This window comes from Meriones unguiculatus, chromosome 16 (assembly GCF_030254825.1).
Source record: "Meriones unguiculatus strain TT.TT164.6M chromosome 16, Bangor_MerUng_6.1, whole genome shotgun sequence".
NCBI lineage: Eukaryota > Metazoa > Chordata > Mammalia > Rodentia > Muridae > Meriones > Meriones unguiculatus.
The window spans coordinates 17,707,536-17,727,979 of record NC_083363.1 but is presented as its reverse complement, the minus strand read 5'-3'; the positions used below and the strand labels follow the sequence as shown (position 1 = coordinate 17,727,979).

Genomic DNA, 20,444 nt, shown 5'->3' with positions numbered 1-20,444 from the left:
CTTATACTTACTGTAAATAATCACTTAGTTCCTGGTCGCTATCAGCTGTAAAACATTTGTTCTCTTTGGCCGCTCTCCTGGAATGCATCATTAGGCATTTTCATTGCTTTTGTGCCCTGAGTGAATCTTTACCAAAAGTATTGTCCCACTCTGACAATATTTGCCAAGCAAGGCTGGTAAAAATAGATAACTTATCATGATGTTTCCTGTTGTGCATGAATCAGGGACTCTGATCTACAAAGGCCAAAAGTGTGAGGGATAGATGTTCTTTTGATGTATTTAACCAAGTCACATTACATGATAAAATACCCATGGATCAGAATGATGGTCAGAGAACCATGGGGCTAGGGTTTTGTTTTGTTTTGTTTTCCATTAGAAAAGGGATGCTAGCCAGCAAGGGGAGTGTAGAGGCCACAATCATGTTGTCACAACTCTTGCTGACCCCATAGTCCATTGTAGAGTCCATTCTACTGAGAAAAAGGGTCCAGGTATTTTTTTTTTTTTAAATCTAAGTGTATGCATTCCCCCCACCGTTCCAGAGCTGTGGTAGCATGCTTGCTTCCAAATTGTTCTCTCCTGTCTACTCAAAGCTCATCCTGATGATATGGTCTTAAACCTAACCTGTCACCAAAGTCCTCCCTGACCCCCTGTCCTCCATTCCTGTCCTTCCTGCCTCATCTGTGAGACTCCTCAGGAAAGGAATGCATAACGTTGATTCGTAACTGCCTCATTTCAACTGATGGTAAGCTGGGGAGGGCCAGGGGCCAGCTTCCAGGTTTCAAGGTAAAGATGCAGCATCTTATCTACCATCTCCACCCGATGGATACAGAAGATACAGAGCTCGGAATGTGTTTTCCAACCCTTGTACTCTTTCTTCCAAGTCCCTCTGGGATTCAGCCATGTAGTCTACCACTTCAGGAGAAACAGCTTCCACTTCTGTTAGGCGGTGCTCATCCTGCCTTCACAGAGGAGCTCTCTGGACAATGACATCAGTGGGGACAAACCCAAACCTCTTATTTCCCCCACTTAAACCTCTCTTTTTGGTCAGATAGTGACCAGAGACTCCATCGCCCAGTGTCGTAATCATGCCTTGTAAGGTATTATCCCGATCCCATTCATTTAGTGTAAGAAATTCAACTCGTTCCTGCCTTGGGGCCTTTGCGCACATGGTCTCTGCTTGCTTGAATTACTGTTTCCCAGTTTCCTCTCGCTTAGTTAACGCGTGCTTATCCTGTTCAGTGGTGACTTCCTCTTCACGCATCTCTTTAGTCATTACACTCTTCTTCCCCAGAATGAGGTCAGCTCGGGCCCTCACCCCTATAAGGGTAACGGACTGACTTTCCAGTGAGACTTTTTGGTGCCACAGGCAGTATCTCTGTTTCAATTTCTATTGTGTTCCCAGTTCCCAACAACAGGCCCAGCGACAGATGTATCAAGACACATTTGTAGGCTAAATCAACAAACAGTGGCTTTATGTGACCTGCCAATAAAGGAAATGCAGACTTTTAGGGCCCTGAGTTCAAATCTCGACTCTGTCACTTGTAAATCAGATACTCTTGGCCAAGTGAAGACCTTTCTAAACTGTAATTTTCTCATTAGGAAATCAGCCCTAACCATAGGAACATGAAACTTCTAGTAGGTTCCCCCAAAGTCACACCCATTATCATGATTACCGTCTCTGATTTAGAGAGCAGAGAATGGAGGTCTTCTGCCGAGGCTACAAAGCTCCCCAGGAATAAGTGACAGACAGCCCCAAAGGAAACAGATAGTAACATTTTTTATTAAATATTACAGTGGATCAAAAAGTACAAAATATCTCTTGCCTGCTATGTGATTGGGAAACTATTGGCACGGAATACAGTATCAAAAAGCAGTAATAAGTACAATTTGGAAAACATACAAAATTGAGTGTTTATAGTTGGCTCAGCATTCTTCTGGTAGTGTTTAAACTAACGCCAAGGCTACTCAATAACCTCTCCATTGGGAAATTATATAACATCACTGGGCCAGGCTGCTATATACAGATTATCACCGTACAGAGCATAGAGGTTACATAGCTGAAGTCACTCAAAGTGTACAATATTTACAACACAGGGAAGTTTAAAAAAGTATAAACAGCCAAGAGATTATGCTGCTATTTTTTTTTTCAGAGTTTTTTTTTTCCGCCATGGGGAGACAAGCAAAATATCAAATACATCAATAGCCGACAGTGGAGTGGAGGTGCTCAGAGCCGCTACTCCAGTGGTGTGGGGCTCACCAGGGTGAAATTGTTCCCGCTACTCTCTCAGCTCGGGACAATGAGTAAGACTCGACCACATGGGACTTGGCTGACCACCACCAAATGTGACTTAGCGGGACAACACGTGAAGAGAAATAAATGGTTCTCTTTGAAGGCACACTACATAAAATATATTTGTGGGACCACCTTGAAATTTCCATCAGATACACCAACACAGTGAAATACAGTACTTGGAGGATTCATGCACCAGGTCTCGAAGCTGGGAATTCCACACTGACACAAACCCTTCTACCTATGCCCCGATGAATGAGTGAAACCGAGCGCCTCTAGCTAGGAAACAAACCAGTCAGTCCTGTGGCAAATAATACACGCAATTGAACTGAGTACTAGGAAAAACACTTTGAAAACTAAAGCTTGGTTGGGCTGTCGTGGTATTTTTATTTTTACTTTATGTTTCATTTTTAAGTTGAATTTCCAAAAGTGAGACCAGAGGTTGCATGGAGAGTACATATTTTTTTTAATATTATTTAGAATCTCCAAATCCCCAAGAACTCAGGGGCTTGGTGCATTTGGAATTGCAACATTTCTCGGAAGCCACACTTGGTAAATGGATTTACGACTCCGGTGCCAATTGGATTCCACAGTTTCCTTTATAGAACTAGCAATAACAATGGTTTGATTGCACAAAGAAAAGGCTTGTGCAATGCCATTCAATAATAAGGCCCCTTGAACTCAAACAATGCAAACAAAGCCCAATTTAAGACTCTTTAAAATGTCCTTCTCAGCCAATGAAAAATTCAATCGTCTTTTTGAAAGATTTCCAAGATCTCCGCTTGAAGTTTTAAAACAAATAACGCACCACTTCTGTTGGGAACGTAGCCCCGCCCCCACATCTTTGCAACTGTCCTGATGTTTTGTGGAGGGTCTGAGCTTCCTTCAACAGAAACGCGTCTCCTCTCTGAAGAGATGATAAAACAATAGCTGGACTATGTTGACATTGTTTGAGAATGGTGTGATGGAATTCCTACATGATGAACATATCTCAAATCACCGCACTGAGGAAAACAATCTCCCCATCTCGCAGATGGGTGAGCTTGTGGTGGGGGGAGGGACCATGTAAGGATCCAGCCCATGCCTCCTACAGAACCCCTGGTTCCTTTTCTCCTCTGCTGCTTCTGTGACCATGCAGTCTAGTGCAACTTTCTTGTACTGTGTCCTGGCCAGTATAATGCTGGCTGGAATCGAGACCCCCACACACACCCTTTCTTGTGCAACAGCAGAATAATCTGCTCGTACACATTTATGACCTAAGTTATACTACTCTATCTATGGTCCTATTAAATATATAATATATATATATATATATATTATTCCACAGGAAGGTAAATAATTAATTGAAGCGAATGGAACTCTTTAACACTGGGTCGCTACATTCTTTTGTTTCCACCTTTGGATAGCATGTTACTACATGGACTATTTGGCTTCATATCATGAGGACATTTTCAAGACAGATGACTGGCATGCATGGCTTTGTGTAAAAGCTGTAGGTTCATGGTCACTGGTTTTGATTATTTTTGTAGTTTAGTTACCTATTCAGAGATGTTGAAAACTGTCATCAAGTTTCATAGACTTAAATATATCAGAGGTAAAAAAAAAAAAAGACTTGGTTACTGTGGTCCTAGAGCCTACTGGTAGTGTTAGGACAGAGGAGGGCAGAGGGCTAGGGGCTTCAAAGCAGCTGTTGGCAGGGTTGGGTGGAGATGGGAACGAGAATTCCACTCTAAGGATCCACTTGCTATACTTAGCAGCTCTTGGGAGCAAATAAAATCAGCTGTCAAGGATGACAGTCAAAAAGCGCCCACAAGTGGACAGTATGGCTTTGTGGTGAAAAACTTGATTCAAACCACCACCTTACATCAAACTCCTGCCCCAGACACCCAGGGAGGATGGCTCTCCTTTGAAACAGGTAATCCAGTTCCTCTTCAAAGATGGAACCTGGGCAAATCTTGCTAGGAAACCTCGACACTCACTGGGCCAAGGTCTGGCTGAGATGGCTAGTGGTTAGCCCCCACACTTCACTCCCTCTGCAGGACAGTCACACGCCATCGTTCCCAAGTCCCCTTTCTCCAGACTATTGAGAAGGTGCAGCTCCAGCACCAGTGTGAGTCACCCTGGCTCTTGTCCTAAGTTTTGAAATTCTTAAATATCTCCACAGCCCACAAGTGTGTCCTCCAGACTGTTACTCAGTGGCTTTTGGCCAACAAGGTTTTTGTTTTATGACTTCTCTGGTATGTAGGACAGGTTCACAGCCTAGATAAGGTGAATACAATGCTTAATATTTTCACATAATCCAACACTTCAAAGCAAAGCGTCTGGCCGGGGAAGCAGTGTCTAAGCTCTCTCAACCATGCCACTTGAGGGACAGCATCCTCAAGGTACAGACCCGCAAAGGCACAGGCTTTACACTAGCGAGTGTTCTCCACGGCTCCTTTTTAGTCTGTTCCACTGGAATCAGTTGCTTCAATTTGTAAACAATAACTTGACCACCCAAAGCTGCTCAAAAGAAGATGTGGGGGGGGAGGGGGGTAGATGGAAACACACATTAAAAACTAGGAGAGTCAGATAGCCTTGCAAACGAAACAGAACAGAGCAAAAACAGGACAAAACAAAATAAAAAACTAAAACAGAAGACCTGCAAACAACAGAAGGGATACTGTTTAATTAAAAAACAAACAAACAAACAAACAGATAAACAAACCAAAAATACCCCAGGGCAGGGACAAGAAGGAACCCCGAGAAAACAGAACTATCCGTGTATAAATTAGGTGAGCAAACAGTGATACGGGTAGCTTTAAGAAGAGAATATATACAGTTTAACAGTGTTTACTTCTCCGGATTGTTTAATAGTGTCAGAATGAAAGGTCTCTTCAGGTTTTACTATACATTGCATTGATTGAACTTGGTGAGCTTTATGAAAGAGAGGGACATCCCCTGGCGATTCCTTGCCAGTCTTTCTTGCCCTTTCTTTTGAAAAGCCTGCCTCCTGACCCCTGTATGCTCAATGCTTCCTTACCATCTGAACTCAGATGGGGTCCTCTGAGTTCTCCTAGGATAGACACAGATGCCTTCATAAGACCAACATGAAAAGGAAATGACCGGGAGGCCCTAGGTCATCTGTGTTGGTAGGGAGGTCACAACTGGCCAGCCAGGCTAGGGTTGTCCCGGACAATGTTCACCTGGCCTTTGGGCCTCTATGGCTGGGACGAACCAGATTAGAAGGAATACTGACTTCCAACTCTGCAAGCCAGCCCTCCAGGGTTGGGGCCTGGACCACATCATTTGAAGATGCTGGGCACAGGCGAGGCTTACAGTTTTGTGCTGGGGTGTACGGAGGAGAGCTGAGAAGACGGGAAGGCAGCCTGAGGGTTGATAGCAGCTAAAGGGTAGATGCTATTGTGCAACAGGTCCCCGTAGGAGCTTCCTACGGGGGTGGCTGTGGCCAGGTGTCTGTAGAGCTGCTGAGAATTGGTCGGCGATGTGAAAATTCCTCTTTGCATCACGAGCGAGTGGAAAGCCAGGGGCTGCATAAGAGGAGAAAGCACCGTCTGGTTCTTCAAGTACTGCAGAGAATGGGAGTACCCGGCCGGGAGCCTGGAGTTGAGGCCGGAGTTACACAGGCTACCAGAATACAAACCTGGGAAGACGGGGGAGGAGAGCGGAAGCTTGTGACCTTCCGACACAGTCCCAGAATGCCCACTGTAGGCTCCTTTGCTGCCCTCACTCTCCTGTTCAGAGGTCTTTTCTTTCCCAGAAGCCTCCTTCTCTGGGTCCAAGGGAGACACAGCCCTGGCCTTTTTGCCAGCGATCACAAGATCTAAATCCTCCAGGCTGCGCTTTATGGGGCGCGCAGCCCCAATGTTCTGAGGACTCATCTTCCGGTGCAGGATGGGATGGACCGTGCCTTCCATTTTTCTAAAGTTCTCCAGTCTCACATGGTGAGGCTTTCCTGACCTTGCAAGTGACTCGGGGTACTTTTTAGGGGCCGACATGGTCATGGGCGATACTCGGCAGGCTTTGGGGTGACAGTCTCGACCCTGGCTGCTGATGACCTGGAACTGGGAAGTGCCTTTGATCTCCTGGGAGCCTGAGGCTGAGTGGGCCAGGCCCAGGACTTTGCTGGTTAGTTTGTGCGGGTTCTTGGGAAGGCTCAGGTCTGTTGGTTGATCATCTGTAGAGGCTTCTGCCGAAGCCAACTTCTTATCTTGCAGATGGAGAGATGCGAGATAATTGACGTGGATCTTCTCTGGGTGTTTGTGAGAAAGAAAAGCGCTGTTTTCGGATTCCGGGTAGCCGTCCCTCGAGGCATACTTGGACGACTGTTCGTTGTGAAGATGGTGTTCAGTGTGACGGTAGAGGTTATGGAGGTGCGGAGATGAGTAGAAGTCTGCCAGGAAGCTGGGCACGTGGGCGTGGGAGGCTGCTCTTTTCTCCAGTAGTTTATCCTTGCTCTCCTGGGCCTCTTGTTTGAGGATGTAGGAGTCTGCCAGCGAGCTGAGCTGGTGCTTGGAGAAGCCGCAGCGATGAGCATCAGAGCGGCTCAGTTTGTCGTGCTTAAAGATGTCATTGATGCTCTTCCTGTCCTCGGAGGCCTTGCTTTTGAAGCTCTGGACGTGTTGGATGACGGAGGGCCGGCTGACGGCTATGTGATCAGAGCTTTGGCTGTGGTGGGCCTGGGACAGACCCGAGCAGAGATCGTCCCTGGCGATCAGTTTCTTTTTGCTGATCAAGGGGGGAGGGGAGCCATAGGGATAGCTGCTGGAGAGGCTGGCCCCGCTCACCTGAGACAGAAGCTTTTTCTTGGCCAGCGGGGACATGATCCCGGGGTTGCCCCGGGAGTAAAGCAGGGGCGTGTAATTAAGTCCGTGATTCTCATTCATGGGCCCAGTCAAGTCTTTGTCTTTGAACATGTCAAACGATTGGACCACAAGGACCTTCGGGGTCTGCTTGAGGGCCGTGTGGATATCGTCACTCCCCAGCTGGTCCACCTTCACAGTGCAGTTGGCAATGTAATTCGCCATGGCGGGAAGTTTATCTTCCTCTGCCTCGTTTTGGCTTGCCAGTGGTGGCTGGGCGGCGGGGAAGCTGGAGAAGGGTGCTTCTGGGAGGTCACTTTCAGGGCTCTCTGTAAAGCAGCAGGGTTTGGCTTCTTGCTTTGAGTCCATCTGGGCACTGGGAGAGGCAAGGGGCTGTTTGGCGGCCCCCGGGGTTGGAGCTGAATCTGTTTCAGGAGGCAGGGGAGGGCTTGGGAGCAGAGGGGCAAGGCCCTTGTCTCCCGGCTCCTCGGCCTCCTTCTCGCTATTGGAACCTTGGTCCGTTTCGTTGCTCTTTTCTGGGTCTGCTCTGGACACTGGGGCCCTGGGTGCAAGATCCTTGTGCCCTTCTGGTTTCCTCTTTACTTCTGGGGCAGGAAGAGGCTCCGGGACGCTCTTCTGGCTCAACGTCTCTTCTTCCTTCCCTTGCTCTGAGGAAACCTGGAGGAACATTGTAGGAGACAGTTAGACGGGAGCCATGTACACCGACACTTTGTTGGGAAATAAAAGCACCACACACAGCAGTTTTCCTAGAAACCAGGCTTGTCAATCAACTCCCCAAGTTTCCCGCAAGGCTTTATTGCTCCCCAATCATGGCTCTAAACAAAGCAATCTAAATTACAGAAACATTCAGGGAAATAAGCATATTCGCCTCAGCCCCTTATGAGACACCGATCAAAACAGCAGAGTGACGTATTGACACACTTGCATCACTCCATCCCGATGTACAGTTTAATTCTAAGGTTGTCTTCCTGTCAAATCAGTCAATTACCCAAATAGGTCCTAAATTACACGTTGCATTTTATGACACTTCTCAGAAAGATTAAAAAAAAAAATCTCTCATTCAAAAATTGAACCAACCCCATATGTCAATAACAAACAACAAACTTAACTCCTGGCCTTTCCTTGAGAACGGTCCCTTCCTGACGAGTTCAGTGGGATCTACCGGAAACCAGCTACACCTACCCATTAGTCATTTCTTACAGTGCCACGCTGCATAGGTCTTGTATGCATCCCAATACAGCTTTACTATTTGTTGAAACAAATTGTTGCCAACGGGATGGGGGTGCTCCCTGTTTGCGGTAGTGAGGGCATAACTGAACCCATTTACTGTGGAGTCACATCAGCTTTGACTTTTCCCCCTGTGATACAGCAGATGGACCGGCCTTTGCCCGGACAATCAGGCACGCCTCAGTGGGACGACACGAACGTCTGAACTGATTTGCTCCTCACTCCCTTGGCCCAGTCACATCCCTGGAACATTTTCTCCTCTGAAGAAGTCACCAACTGCATCGTATCTTTGAGGATGAGCCGGCCCTTCCTCTTGCATAATGACTGTCTTTGTAAGTACAGATACCATTGCCCATTCTATGCTAATAATCATCATTTGTCTCTTGAGCTTATACATTAATTTAAAAGATGAGAGACTGCAAAAGGCAAATTGTGCTCAGCTCTTCCACATTTCTGTGACCTTGGCCTTCAGCTACATTGTAATCTTGCATGTCTGTCTATAAACCCAATTTGGGGAGGGATTTGAAAGACAGGTCAACATTTGTTTCTTTCTCCCCACCCCAAGATGGTGCGTTTGAACTTCCTGGATCTGTTCAATGCCAGTGTCTCCCTCTATGCTTTGTAACCCTTGCGGATGGTGGATTCGACAGGAGACAGGACTCCTCCCCTCTTCACTGAGCCTAGTGTGTCAGATTGAAACCATCAAAAGCTACAACACGGCATTATGCAAGCCCTAAACCTGGCTCACAGGTACGCTGAATTCAGACCACGGGTCTGTGGAATCGTTAGGCCTGGTTCTTACTGCATGGATCATCTCAATGAGCTTGAGATATCAGGACTCAATATGACAGATCTGGGGGCTCGGGATGCCCAGAGCTCACTTCAGAAGAGGGAAACCTTGGCACTGGGATGGTTTCCTTGTGGAGAACAGGGAACCCGCAGCTTTCAGAGGTCTGCCGGAACCCCTGCAGCAAGGCTGCTCGCTGTCCTGTTGGGAGTGGTCACCTCCTGAACTAATGGCTCCACGGGTGGACTAAGGATCCTTCCCACGCTTCAGGAACTCACTGTTTCGAACTTTGCCCACCCAGACGGAGCCATTGAAAGGTCAGCTGCTGGCCCCATGATCCAGGCACCCGCTGGTGCTTTGGCTCTGTTGTGCATCTGGTGTCTAACAGAACTGACCAATCCAAAGTCCTGTGATAAATCACCAAGCCGGCAGAATCAAGGAGGAATGGAATGCAAGCCTTAACTTGGAATTTCCTTGCTTTGGGCCATTTCTGTTACAAACTTGCAAATATTCAGAAGTCTGCAACATCTTGTATTTTCTTCCTTTTAAGAGTTAGGAGAGCTTAAAATTGAGAAACTTTTTTTAAAGTTAGGCCTGACTCCGGCTGGGACACGAGGATTGAGAGTTCAAGTCCTGCCTGGGCTGCAGAATGAGTTCAAGGCCAGGTTTAGCAACTTATGGAGACCCCCATCTCTGAACAAGAAGTGAACGACTGTGCAAGCCTGTAGCTAGGTGATAGGGCACTTCACTGGTATACGTCAAACCCGAGGTTTGAGGCTCACTCTCCAGGAAGGCAAGATGTCAACGTCATCATTTTAGGAAGGACTCATCTGGGAGTTGGGGGGGTTTGTGTGTGCGCTCGCGTATGTGTGCGTGTCAGAGAGAGAAACTGTTTTAAACTGTTATTTAATGAAGCTATTTCTTCTATATTCATTATAAGCCTGGTTTTTTTAGAGACTGTTGGATATCAGTACCCAAATTCCCTTGGGGTTGAATCCTAGAACATGCTGTCTCCGAATGTAACTGCTGTTTTTTTTTTTTTTTGTTTGTTTTGTTTTGTGTTTAAATGGGCAGCAGGATTTTTTATTATTCATGTTGAAACAGAGCCCATATCGGCCTCCTTGGTTGGCTGGATACTACCAGTCACACTTTCTGATGAAAATCTGGGGTTGAGGCTTCATTTAAAAGGTCCAGAAACTACAAACTACCTAGAATTGCTTTGGAATTTCCCCATAACCAATATAGATCAAAGATCCTGCTAAATTGGTCTCAACTGAGAGTATTGAAGGAGACATGAGCATCCCGGAAAGTCTGGAGAACAACCTGAGGAAACACTCAGAGACTTTATTAGCTCTTCTTCCTCGATACCTGCTCTCTTCTCCCTTCCCCTTCCCCCAAGTCACACTGAATCCTTAAATAAACCTACATTTCCTCAGGGGAGTCCAGAGTTTTGGGAGGTTTCAGTTCGGTTTCTTTGGTTTCCAACTCTAAGCTTTTGCTGACAATTTCTTTCAGGGTATTCTCATCTTTCTAGATTCTAGTCACAGCCTATATCACTCTAAACCATGGACTACATCCTTGTGTTTAAGCTCAAGGGAAAGTAAAGCTTTGGGATTTTATTTAAAGATTCATTTTACTTACTTACTGACCGACTTAATGTGTGCGTGTGTGAGAGAGAGTGCACGTGTGTGCATGCCATGTGTGTGCAGGTGCCCTTGAAGCCAGAAGAGGGCATTGTAGTCTATGGAACTGGAGTTACAGGCAGTTATGATCTGCCCAGTAATGTGGGTGCTGAGAACTGAATTCAGGCTCTCTGGAAGAGGAACAAATGCTCCTCGGTGCTGAGCCATCCCTCCAGTCCATAAGTTATTTTTAAGAATTTTTTTTTTTTGTGTGTGTATGTGTCATAGCTTAGAGTCCGTGACTTCTCCCAACAGCCACGAGGTATTCAGGGTTCCAGCTGCCGATTCTGGGGTCTGGAAGCCCTGGAGGCAGAGTATGTTTCCCAGGACACAGTGACTCACCTCAGATGTATCTTGGGTCTTTGGGGTATTCTCTTTTTCTTTCTTGTTCTTGGGCACTTCCTGTTTGATGCGTTTGGTTCCGGATACTTTCGTTTTATTCTCATTCTCCTGTGAATTGTTTTCCTGTTTCCGAGGTTTGATTGGTGGCAAAGGCTTATCTTCTTCTCCTTTGATAAACCTTTCGTATGGCAGGATTAACCTAAAAGGAAAGCAGAAGAGAGGATGCATCAGTTGGCTAATTCCAATGACATCATCACCATGGAGCCTGTTTTCTCTCGCCACAGTAGCTCCACCCTCAATCTATAAATATTTGCTCTAAGACTCTTCATGGATGCCGAAACTGTCATTAGTACCAAGCTCTCTCTCTGTACCTTCCCTATACTTAAATACTTGATAAAGATTAATTTATAGATTAAGTAGAATAAGGGATTAATAGCTGCCACTACTGAACATAGAACAATTATAACCATGTACTCTAGTAAATTTGCATAAATGCAACTGTCTCCAACAAGTGAAGATAAATATGGTTTTCCAACTATGGCTGACCATGGGTAGTTAGACCCAGGCCAAGCAAAACCATGCATAAACAACTTGCTGAGTGGCTCCACCACCGTGACATGTTATGTACCCCAGAGACTCCCTCGATGTAATCTATTTGTTAGGAAAAGTTGGTTATCTGGTCACCTAAATGTTTCTGAGAGTTGACAACACCAAGGACACCAATGGAGGTAGTCAAGGTTGACATTGTCACAACCATTGTGACACTGTGACACCAGGAATACGACAGCTGCTGTTCACTTACTGTTCTGTCAAATGTTCAAGTACCCATCCTGTGCCAGGCACTGCTCCAGATACTGAAATACAGCCATGAGCAAAACACTCAGAGCCTCTGAGCTCATCCAACCTCCATTCTACGACAGGCGAGGTACATGATATAAATTGTTTCATATAATCTATACACATCTTATTGTCATTGTCATCATCATCACCATCACCATCATCATCATCTGCCCAAGACTAAACAATGAGCCTAAGGGTCAAAGCATCTGTTAGACCTGGGGCTTGAATGTGCCTGCATCTCTGGGCAGGGTTTTCATTATTATTCACCTCAAAATATAAACTTGACATGACACATTGCAAAGAAATTGCTTTCAAGGAATCCAACCCTTAGGTTCAATGAATATACATCCCTGAAAAATACAATATATAATACTGGCTTTGACACCTCCCCACCTCCACTCATGGAAGACCAGCACTTGAGATCAAAGGTCAAGAGAAGGGATGCTTGCTTTGGCCAAGACAGATGTTGGACCCCCTAGCCTTGAAGGCTGGTAATCCCATCCGCAGAAGGTCTGTTTTTTTCGGGGGTGCCAAGTCAGAAAGGGCCCCAGCAAGGAGGAAGCCAACTAACTGCCAAAGCAACAAGAATCAGAGGGCTGAAAAACTCCAAACATTTTAATTACATAACTTTTTAAAACAAAGTGCATAAAATTGCTCTAAAAAGAGAAGCATCAAACAGCTCTGTTTTTAATCTGTTCCCTTTGCGACACAGCTCTTGATCTGAACTGGGGAAGGAGCTGATGTAATTAAAAGGCATGGATTGCATTACAATCCGAGTTTCGACTTCAGTGATTAAAGTTTTTCTAATGCATTTGGTATGATTAATGACTCACTGTGGGATTAATACAAGACTCGGCCTTAAAAATATGAACCTTAATACAGCAAACATAATTTGTTTTAAATACGACAAGTTGACTCAATGAAGAAAATGTACTTGGCTTCGAAGCAACAACAATCTGTTCAAATATTGGGAACCCTTTATTTTTAAACTAAGACATCCAGGCAAAAAAAAAAAAAAAAAAAAAAAAAAAGAATCCTGGTTTGGAATATTTGTTGAGTATCTTAAAATTGGCGTCTGATTATGCAATTTGTCTATTAGCTACTTAAATAGCCACCACTGTTCTGGGTTTCGCAGTAAAGACACGGGGGATATCTGAGACACTGAGAGCCCATTCTTTAACAACCAAAGCAAGTAAATTGTGGAAAAGTCAAATGCTGATTTAAGGTATTTTTAGGACTCAAATCTGTTTACCGAGCATGCTCAGACAAGGTATGTGCAAGGAGGCATGGATAATACTTTTGAGGCCTCTGTCTGGCAGTGGGCCAGACTCGAAGATCGCCACGACCCATGGGGGATAGTTATCTTCGTATCCCATTACAACCTGAGTTTAAACACGGTACAGCTGCTAAAACTGGAAACTGCTCTCTTAACGCAGACTTACTAAAATAATATATGGTTGCCAAATACCTGCTTCCCACCATAATATTACAGTGTGTTTGTATAATGAAAAGCATAACTACACAGAAGAGAGGGAAAAAGCAGTCTTGTTCATACTTGAATTTATTCTGTCTCCTCTCTAAAGTCTCCGGCCCCACTCCCCACCCTAACCCCCTAATTCCTCTCTTTTCTGAGTTGTTCTGCCAGGGCCTTGATCCCCTTTTTTCAATATCGGAAGGTAAGGAATTTTTCAACCAGGAGCAAAACGCATTGAATATTTTACACTGGAAAAATATTTTAAATTGATTTTAATGAAAACACATTTTATTGTCGGGACAGATAGGTTTGTTGTGCTTTTGTTTTGTTGCCATGGGAACCAAGGAGCTCAGAAGCCCTGGTATTCCAATGGTTGCCATTTGTGGTACCTCCCTTCCCCCAGCTCCCTTGTCTAATGGAGATGTGACATCATGTGGGACCCTCTTTCTTGAGAATGACAGTACTGAGTGTGAGTATGAGAGCAAAGGAAAGCAGAGAGCAGGGCGGGGAGACACCTAGGGATTTTATTTTACAGTTTTGCAAGTTCATGAGACTGGGCAATATTTTCATTCTCTCTCTTTCTGTGTGTGTGTGTGTGTTTGTGTGTGTTTTCATCATCTTTTCTCATTTTGACTCAACTTAGCAGCTGGCAAGCCTCCAGGAGTACGAAATATATTTTCATTCTGCTGGTCAAAGGCCTGAAGCCAGAGGCAGGAAATCAGGAATTAAATGTTTCTTGTATCTGGGAAGAGGCATGACTAAGGGTAAAACTGAATCCAAACATAAGCTCTGCTTGTTCAAGGCTTCCAAGAGGCGTGTGTGTGTGTAGGTCAACTGAATGTTTTTTTTTTCCACTTTTAAATCATTGAAAGATAATTATAGTCTCTCAGAAGGAGAAAAAAAATTTAAAAAAAAGCTCCTAAAATAAAACAAGAAAGGCAGCAGTTAAACAGAAAGCAGTAGAAATATGAGCCCTGAAAGAGCACGTTCCCACACAGTACACAAATAAGCCCTGTTTGGAACAGTGACTTCCGTTTGTTGTGATTTCTTCGAGTGTTTTTGTAAGTTTTTCTGTCACGGTGCAGCACAATTACCCCACAGGATGTGATCTTATCATCTGATTATTAGAAGTTTTTCTTCTGCCGCACCAGAGGACAAAAGCCATGATAGGTTTCCGAACGTTTGAATGTTCAATACACACATGTTATCATTAAAAACCGGTTAGCCGCTAGGAGACCAACATTGCCCAATACAGGAAGCTCTGTAGGTTTGTCTCCTCTAAAAGGATGTAGTGTAATGTAACATGCCTGTGCCTCTCCGAGGCTTGTTTCTCAAATATTTGTAGGAGAGTGAAGATTTAATCAGCTTCGAAACTGTACAGATGAAAAGCAAACATGTAGGCCCCCACTCCCTGGGAAAAATGTATCCATTACACAGAAGAAATATTTTCATTGTGCTGCAACTCAAAGAATGTAGGCTGAGTCTTGGGCGGGTAGAAAGAATATGTGGGAAGGAGAAGAAATTCATTAGTAAATCCGCACAGAACACCCTCCCTCCCCCCCATCTCCCGCCCCTGTCTGCATGTAGGTTAGAGATTGAAAGCTGTGGAGATAAATGGGTCTTTCTTCTTGTCCAGATTTCATATTTCAGATTAGCAAAATGTTTATTTACAATGCCATTTACGGATGTGAAATAGGTAAGCCACCGTGTATTAAGAAAAAAAAAATAATAGCGTTTCCTAGGCATAAGATTTGGAGCAGCGTGAGATTTTATTTTTCCCCAGGAATAATACAAGAATAACATTTTTCCACCTCAAAGCAGAAACAGTAGGGGAGCCCTTTTGCTATCACAGAGATCCTTATTAAATTCAGTCACTGTGAAAAGACAGACCCCCCCCCCCATGCTCCTTGTTCTTCTTCCTTTAAAAGAAAAAAACAAGAAAGACTTAAACATCAACCCAAGTTAAAATTAACAAATCAATGGCATGATATCCTCGATTTATTAATGTCTGAGCCAGTAAATTATCATCATACAAGAAACTGGTGGTAGGAAAACACTGTGGCTTCGCTAAATCTCAAGTTGAATAATGGCGCTCAGCACACTAGGTTTTTAGATGTGCCTCGTCTGATATTATAAAATATTCAATACATTTCTCTACAGCGGAAGTCAGGGGTCAGCAAATCTATTACTGTAATGTAAGGGATCTGGCAACTCGCCAACTCCCTCTCATTATTTTTTTTTTTAAACACTGGGGTAGATAATTTTATATTTACAAAGTCTGCAATCTTTCGGGGCTTTGCCTCTCTCAAGGAATAAAAACAGCAGCGGGCTGACCTCAGAGACGCGTATTTGCTCGCCTTGTCCTTGACACCGCTCACAAAAGAAGACAAGACCCTCCTATTTATTAAGTCACACGCCCCTTCCCTGTCAGGAGAGTGAAATCAATGCCTGCTGTGTCCCGTCCTAATGAGTGACCACCACTAATGTCTCCCGAATTGATGTGTATTTGTGTGGAAGGACTGAACTTTTGGGCCAAAACATTTAGTAAATGGTGCTTGGGAGGAAAAAATGAGAACCCATCTATTTATAGAGAGCTCTGAAAAGGATATTATAATAACGTCCGGAACGGATTCAGTTCAGAGAATTAGAGGAGGGGGTGGGGAGCCTTTTGGGTGGGTTTGAATCTCAACCCTACCCCAGCTAGTTCACAGGCATGCTCATAGCATGAAACCAGTTTTAAAAACTTCAACTCTGAATATTTGCTATTAATTTTGGAGCAGAACAGGTTAGGGACAGAGATAATAAAGCGGGTGTGTACGCGAGGTTTTAAAACGCTACTGTTAGTCTTGTGTTTGCAGGGTTTCTTTGTGGCCGTAAAAAAGAAACGTGCTTGTTCCACTGGGGATTTGGACCTGATCTGACCCCAAATGGACTCATTACATCTCTGAGTTGATTCCAGGCTTGATATATTCTAAGCCTTGGCCAGACATTTCCCTTCTGAGCCAGGAATTGAAAATATAACTTCACTGTGAAGTGTGGGAAGCAGTCTTTCATCAAATATGGACCGGCAAGAATTGCCTTTTCCCTTTGTGAAGACGGAGTGTGAATACTTGCTAAGGTACAAATGAGCACCCCACTCGCTGCCCACCTCTCCAGGTACGAGGCTGCACCCGTGAAAATGGCAGAACAATACTTAGGCATCAGAGAATCAGACCAGAAACCACATACACACATGTGCTCAGTGAACCTGGGGAGAGAGGGGACCGCCTCTACAAGGGGGACAGCACGCTTGGAGACATCCACAACGGTGCCATCTTGCTCTTGTTATTTGTTAAGCCAGGCTCTATTTGAGAATGATCAGATTTTCATATTATGGTGCTGATTTTGGTAAGAAAGACAAAAAGTTAATGTGTGCGGGAGGCGGGGGCGTGACACAGCAGAAGCCATTGACCTGGGGGCGAAGGGCAAGCACTGAGTATCAAATAGCGGAGTGAGGGACCGTGCTGGTGTGGAGGATGTGAAGTTCGGGTCCCTGGTCGAACTCAACTGAGTAGAGAAATGAACGACAAGAGAACGCAACACGGAGTCTGTGAGGGAGTTCGCCTAAGAGCTCCTAAGAGCAGGCAGTACTGTGCCGGCTAAACAGGAAGTACATACAAATGGCAACACTTGTGGTTCATGCTAAGGCATCATAGAAGATACAGAGGCCGTCATTTTCCTGGACAAAACACTGGCATTTGTCAGAAAGGGTCTTTTTTTTTCTTGAAAAAAACCAGAATGAGAGGGCTTGCTGGGACCCTACACGACTCTTCGGTTTCTCCTGGGAACAAGGAGAGAGCTTTGTTCTTAGGCATACTATTATTTCTGACACCCTTACCGCAGTTCAGAGTGGCTGTGAGCCTCGGCAAGCGGAAGGTTAAAGATGTCCTTTGGAGACCTCAGCGAGAAGATGGCTTGGCTCCCGCCACGGTGAGCCGCTGAGGAAGGGATAGCTAAAGATGATGGGTGCTCTAACACGGGGTCCTAAGGACTTGGGCCAGGTAGAGGCAAAGCGGAAAGATGAGTTGTGCCATGCATGTGTGGTGCTGTATGTGGGACCCACTTATCTGGTCCATCCCAGGTAACGGCTGTGTCACTGTGTGGTACCCACTGCAGGCTATCCTTACATAGCCGTTAGGTATTAAGTCCCTATGCATACAAGAAGTTTGCAGGTCTTCTTTTCAACCCTAACAAAGAGACCTATCCACATGTGTATTATTTTACCTTCATTTTATGGGTGGCAAAAAAAAAAAAAAAAAAATGGAGATTAGAACTGAATCAAGGTGTCCTGAGCAATCTGCATCCCAGGATAACTAAGGATGTGTCCCAACACATTTGTAGCAGATCATGATGTCCTGTTGTACTGCCATTGGGTTGGACAACCCTCAGCTAGACAGTGGCTCGCAGCTATCGAGTCCCGGAATTTGAATTCAACACGGATCTGCTGGGCAGAGCTTCCTGTCTCGGCATCTGGGTGGCTATCTTCCTAGACTGAGAAATATCTCCTTAGTAATTGATTGTACCTGCCCAAGTTAAGAGAGTTCTAGGCGTCTACGAGATTTTCTAAGAAATCAGGGTGAGCTGTCTCTTCTCAGAGGCAACAGGCCTGTGGAATCCACATGGCCATTCAATAACGGATCAACCCGTCACATAAGAAGCAACCCCATAGCATGATAGAAGGGCACATCCCTTCTCTTACATATGCCAAAATGGGCATGCCAGGGTGCTTCAGGATTTGCTATAAATGGTAAGGGAACTCAAGAATGGCTTCTTCGTGAAATCTTGCCTCCATGACTTAATGTTCCCAGGGCCATCATTTCCCAGGGTCTAACAGAGCTTGTCTTAGCTCGGCTTTGTGATGCTTGCTCATTCTGTCTGAAGATTTCTGTGTCTAGACTGATGTAATTTCCATGCCTGTCAAATGTGGACCACACTGCAGAAAGCTAGAATGGGCTTCAAGAGGCTGGGCTGGATGTCCCAGAGATTACACTACACGCTCACGACAGAAAATGGACCGTAAAGAGCACCCAACCCTCCACAGTGCCAGATAGCAAAAAAAGATGTTAGTAATTATTCTTCCCAAGGGGAGAACAGCGAGTGACTCCGACAGGTGTGGCACAGATCCGTTTCAAGGACAGGATAACATTGTTTCAAGAATAATCTCTAAATACCAACGCTGCTGTCACCATCATCTGCATCCCACAAATGATGGTAGAGTCTACATGGAAGAGTCCACTGAGGGCCATCATACTAAGTCCTGGGCATGCTAGAAGCCACCACCAGTGCCAGGGCTTTTGAAAGGCTCACCAGTCTCTCACAGGGCCCATGACTTTGGACAAACTTTGTAACAACTTGTACAAAAACACAATGTTCCAAAGAGATTTTTCTCAGTGGCCAAGCTAAAGATGTATCTTAATGGTAAACAATCGCATTCTTTTGTCATCTGAGCCGTTTCTTCCCCCCTCCAGCTTTCTCTTTTGGAAACATGCTTGCTGCATTTTCAATAGTGCCTTTGTGAAGGCATGTGCCTGCTACTCTCAAAACTGAAAAGATGTTTGTGCAGTGGCATGCTTGAGAATACGGTTACTTAATCTTAATGACGAAGGCCCGAGGAGAGAAAACACTAAGAAGCCTCTTGTTGTTTATCAGAAAGGGGCTAAGGCACAGGACCTGCTCTCAAATGTGAAGTCATGCTTGATGGAAGCCATCAATAAAGTTCGGGTGGACCCGGAAGCTGCTAAGTCCAAACAGGGAGGTGGGCAAAAGAGACAATGAAAGACTCGGACAAGGAAAAAGCGCTGCTTGGCAAGCTTTCGGCGGGGAGGGGCCGGAAAAAGAACTAGCCCTGGCTTCCAGCACAGCAGACAGACAGGCTCGAGGAGTGTTTGCCTGAGGCTTTTTCTACTCTCAAAAGCGTAAACTCTAACTACTATTAATTACAGCTCGAACCCAGATGCAAATTTAAGAATTTTTAAATAGATTTTTTTGATGACGGTGCTTATGCTTATATAAAAATATAAATATACATGGTATATATAAAAAGATCTGGTTAGAATCTTGTTTTAGTTTTTTCAGTCCCCCCCCCCCAAGTTTCTTGAAATATCCAGGCATTGGGAAGTTACCAGGACACTTCAGGCATGCTGAGCAAGCTAAAGTGTAAGCCTGTTGGGATGAAATTACCTGACTGGCCTGTGTGGAGAAACTCTTTCCAGATGATAAAAGGTCACTCCAGTGAGAGAGGTGGACACTGACCAGATTCTGGCCCATCCAGAGAGCAAGCCTTGGGGGAGTACAGTCAGGCCAAAAGCAGCTATGCTAACGCAGCAGCAGCAAGTTGCATTTGACTCTTTGGGCCACTGGATGTCAATAAGGGCCAGCTGGACCTCTAGCATTGAGGGGACAAGGACAGCTTGCTTGGTGGCAGCATTGCAGAAAGAGGAAAAATAAAGGGTCGGCCAAATGGATTCCTAGGAACAAGATGGTGGCTGGGAGGCAAACGCAAGTCCGCTGACTGGCAGCTCCACTCTGGGCGAGGAATGGAGTAATCTACCTGTTGAATCAAATCTCTGGACCGTGAGAGGACAAACTATCATTACATGCCTCTGAGTCACACGGTTGGGAAACCAGGCCTTTAGAAACCCAAACCTCATTCTCTGTTCCTTTACAGGAATTTTAAAATTTAAATTCATTTCATCATGTTCACGATGCAGAGCTGGGAGCTTCTGGATGTTTCGAGGGAGGTGACCTCCCACGGTCCTTGCCCTGATCGCAGTTGACACTTTGGTTCTAGATTTGACGATGGACTCAAGTTCTAGCCCTGCATCTTGGAGATCCAGTTCAAACTCCAAATCCCACAGAAAGATGTCTCCTGTGGGTGCTAAGTCTCTCTGCTGCTTCTTTGTCCTCTCTGTTACACATCTGGTTTCTCTTGTCTTATCTA

At 45.1% G+C, this 20,444-nt stretch overlaps 1 protein-coding gene across 4 annotated transcripts in view; it reads right to left on the bottom strand.

Annotated features, from left to right (window-relative positions):
- Positions 1-1,760: 1,760 nt before the first annotated feature.
- The window catches only part of Arid5b (AT-rich interaction domain 5B), a 175,367-nt gene continuing 156,683 nt past the window's right edge, over positions 1,761-20,444 (bottom strand). For all 4 annotated transcript variants that reach the window (XM_060369415.1, XM_021635248.2, XM_060369416.1 and 1 more), the window contains 2 exons: positions 11,152-11,350; positions 1,761-7,770 (listed from right to left, as the gene is read on the bottom strand). In XM_060369415.1, the coding sequence (XP_060225398.1) occupies positions 5,605-7,770; positions 11,152-11,350 (2,365 nt within the window). In that variant the 3' untranslated portion in view covers positions 1,761-5,604. The remainder of the gene's footprint in view (positions 7,771-11,151; positions 11,351-20,444) is intronic.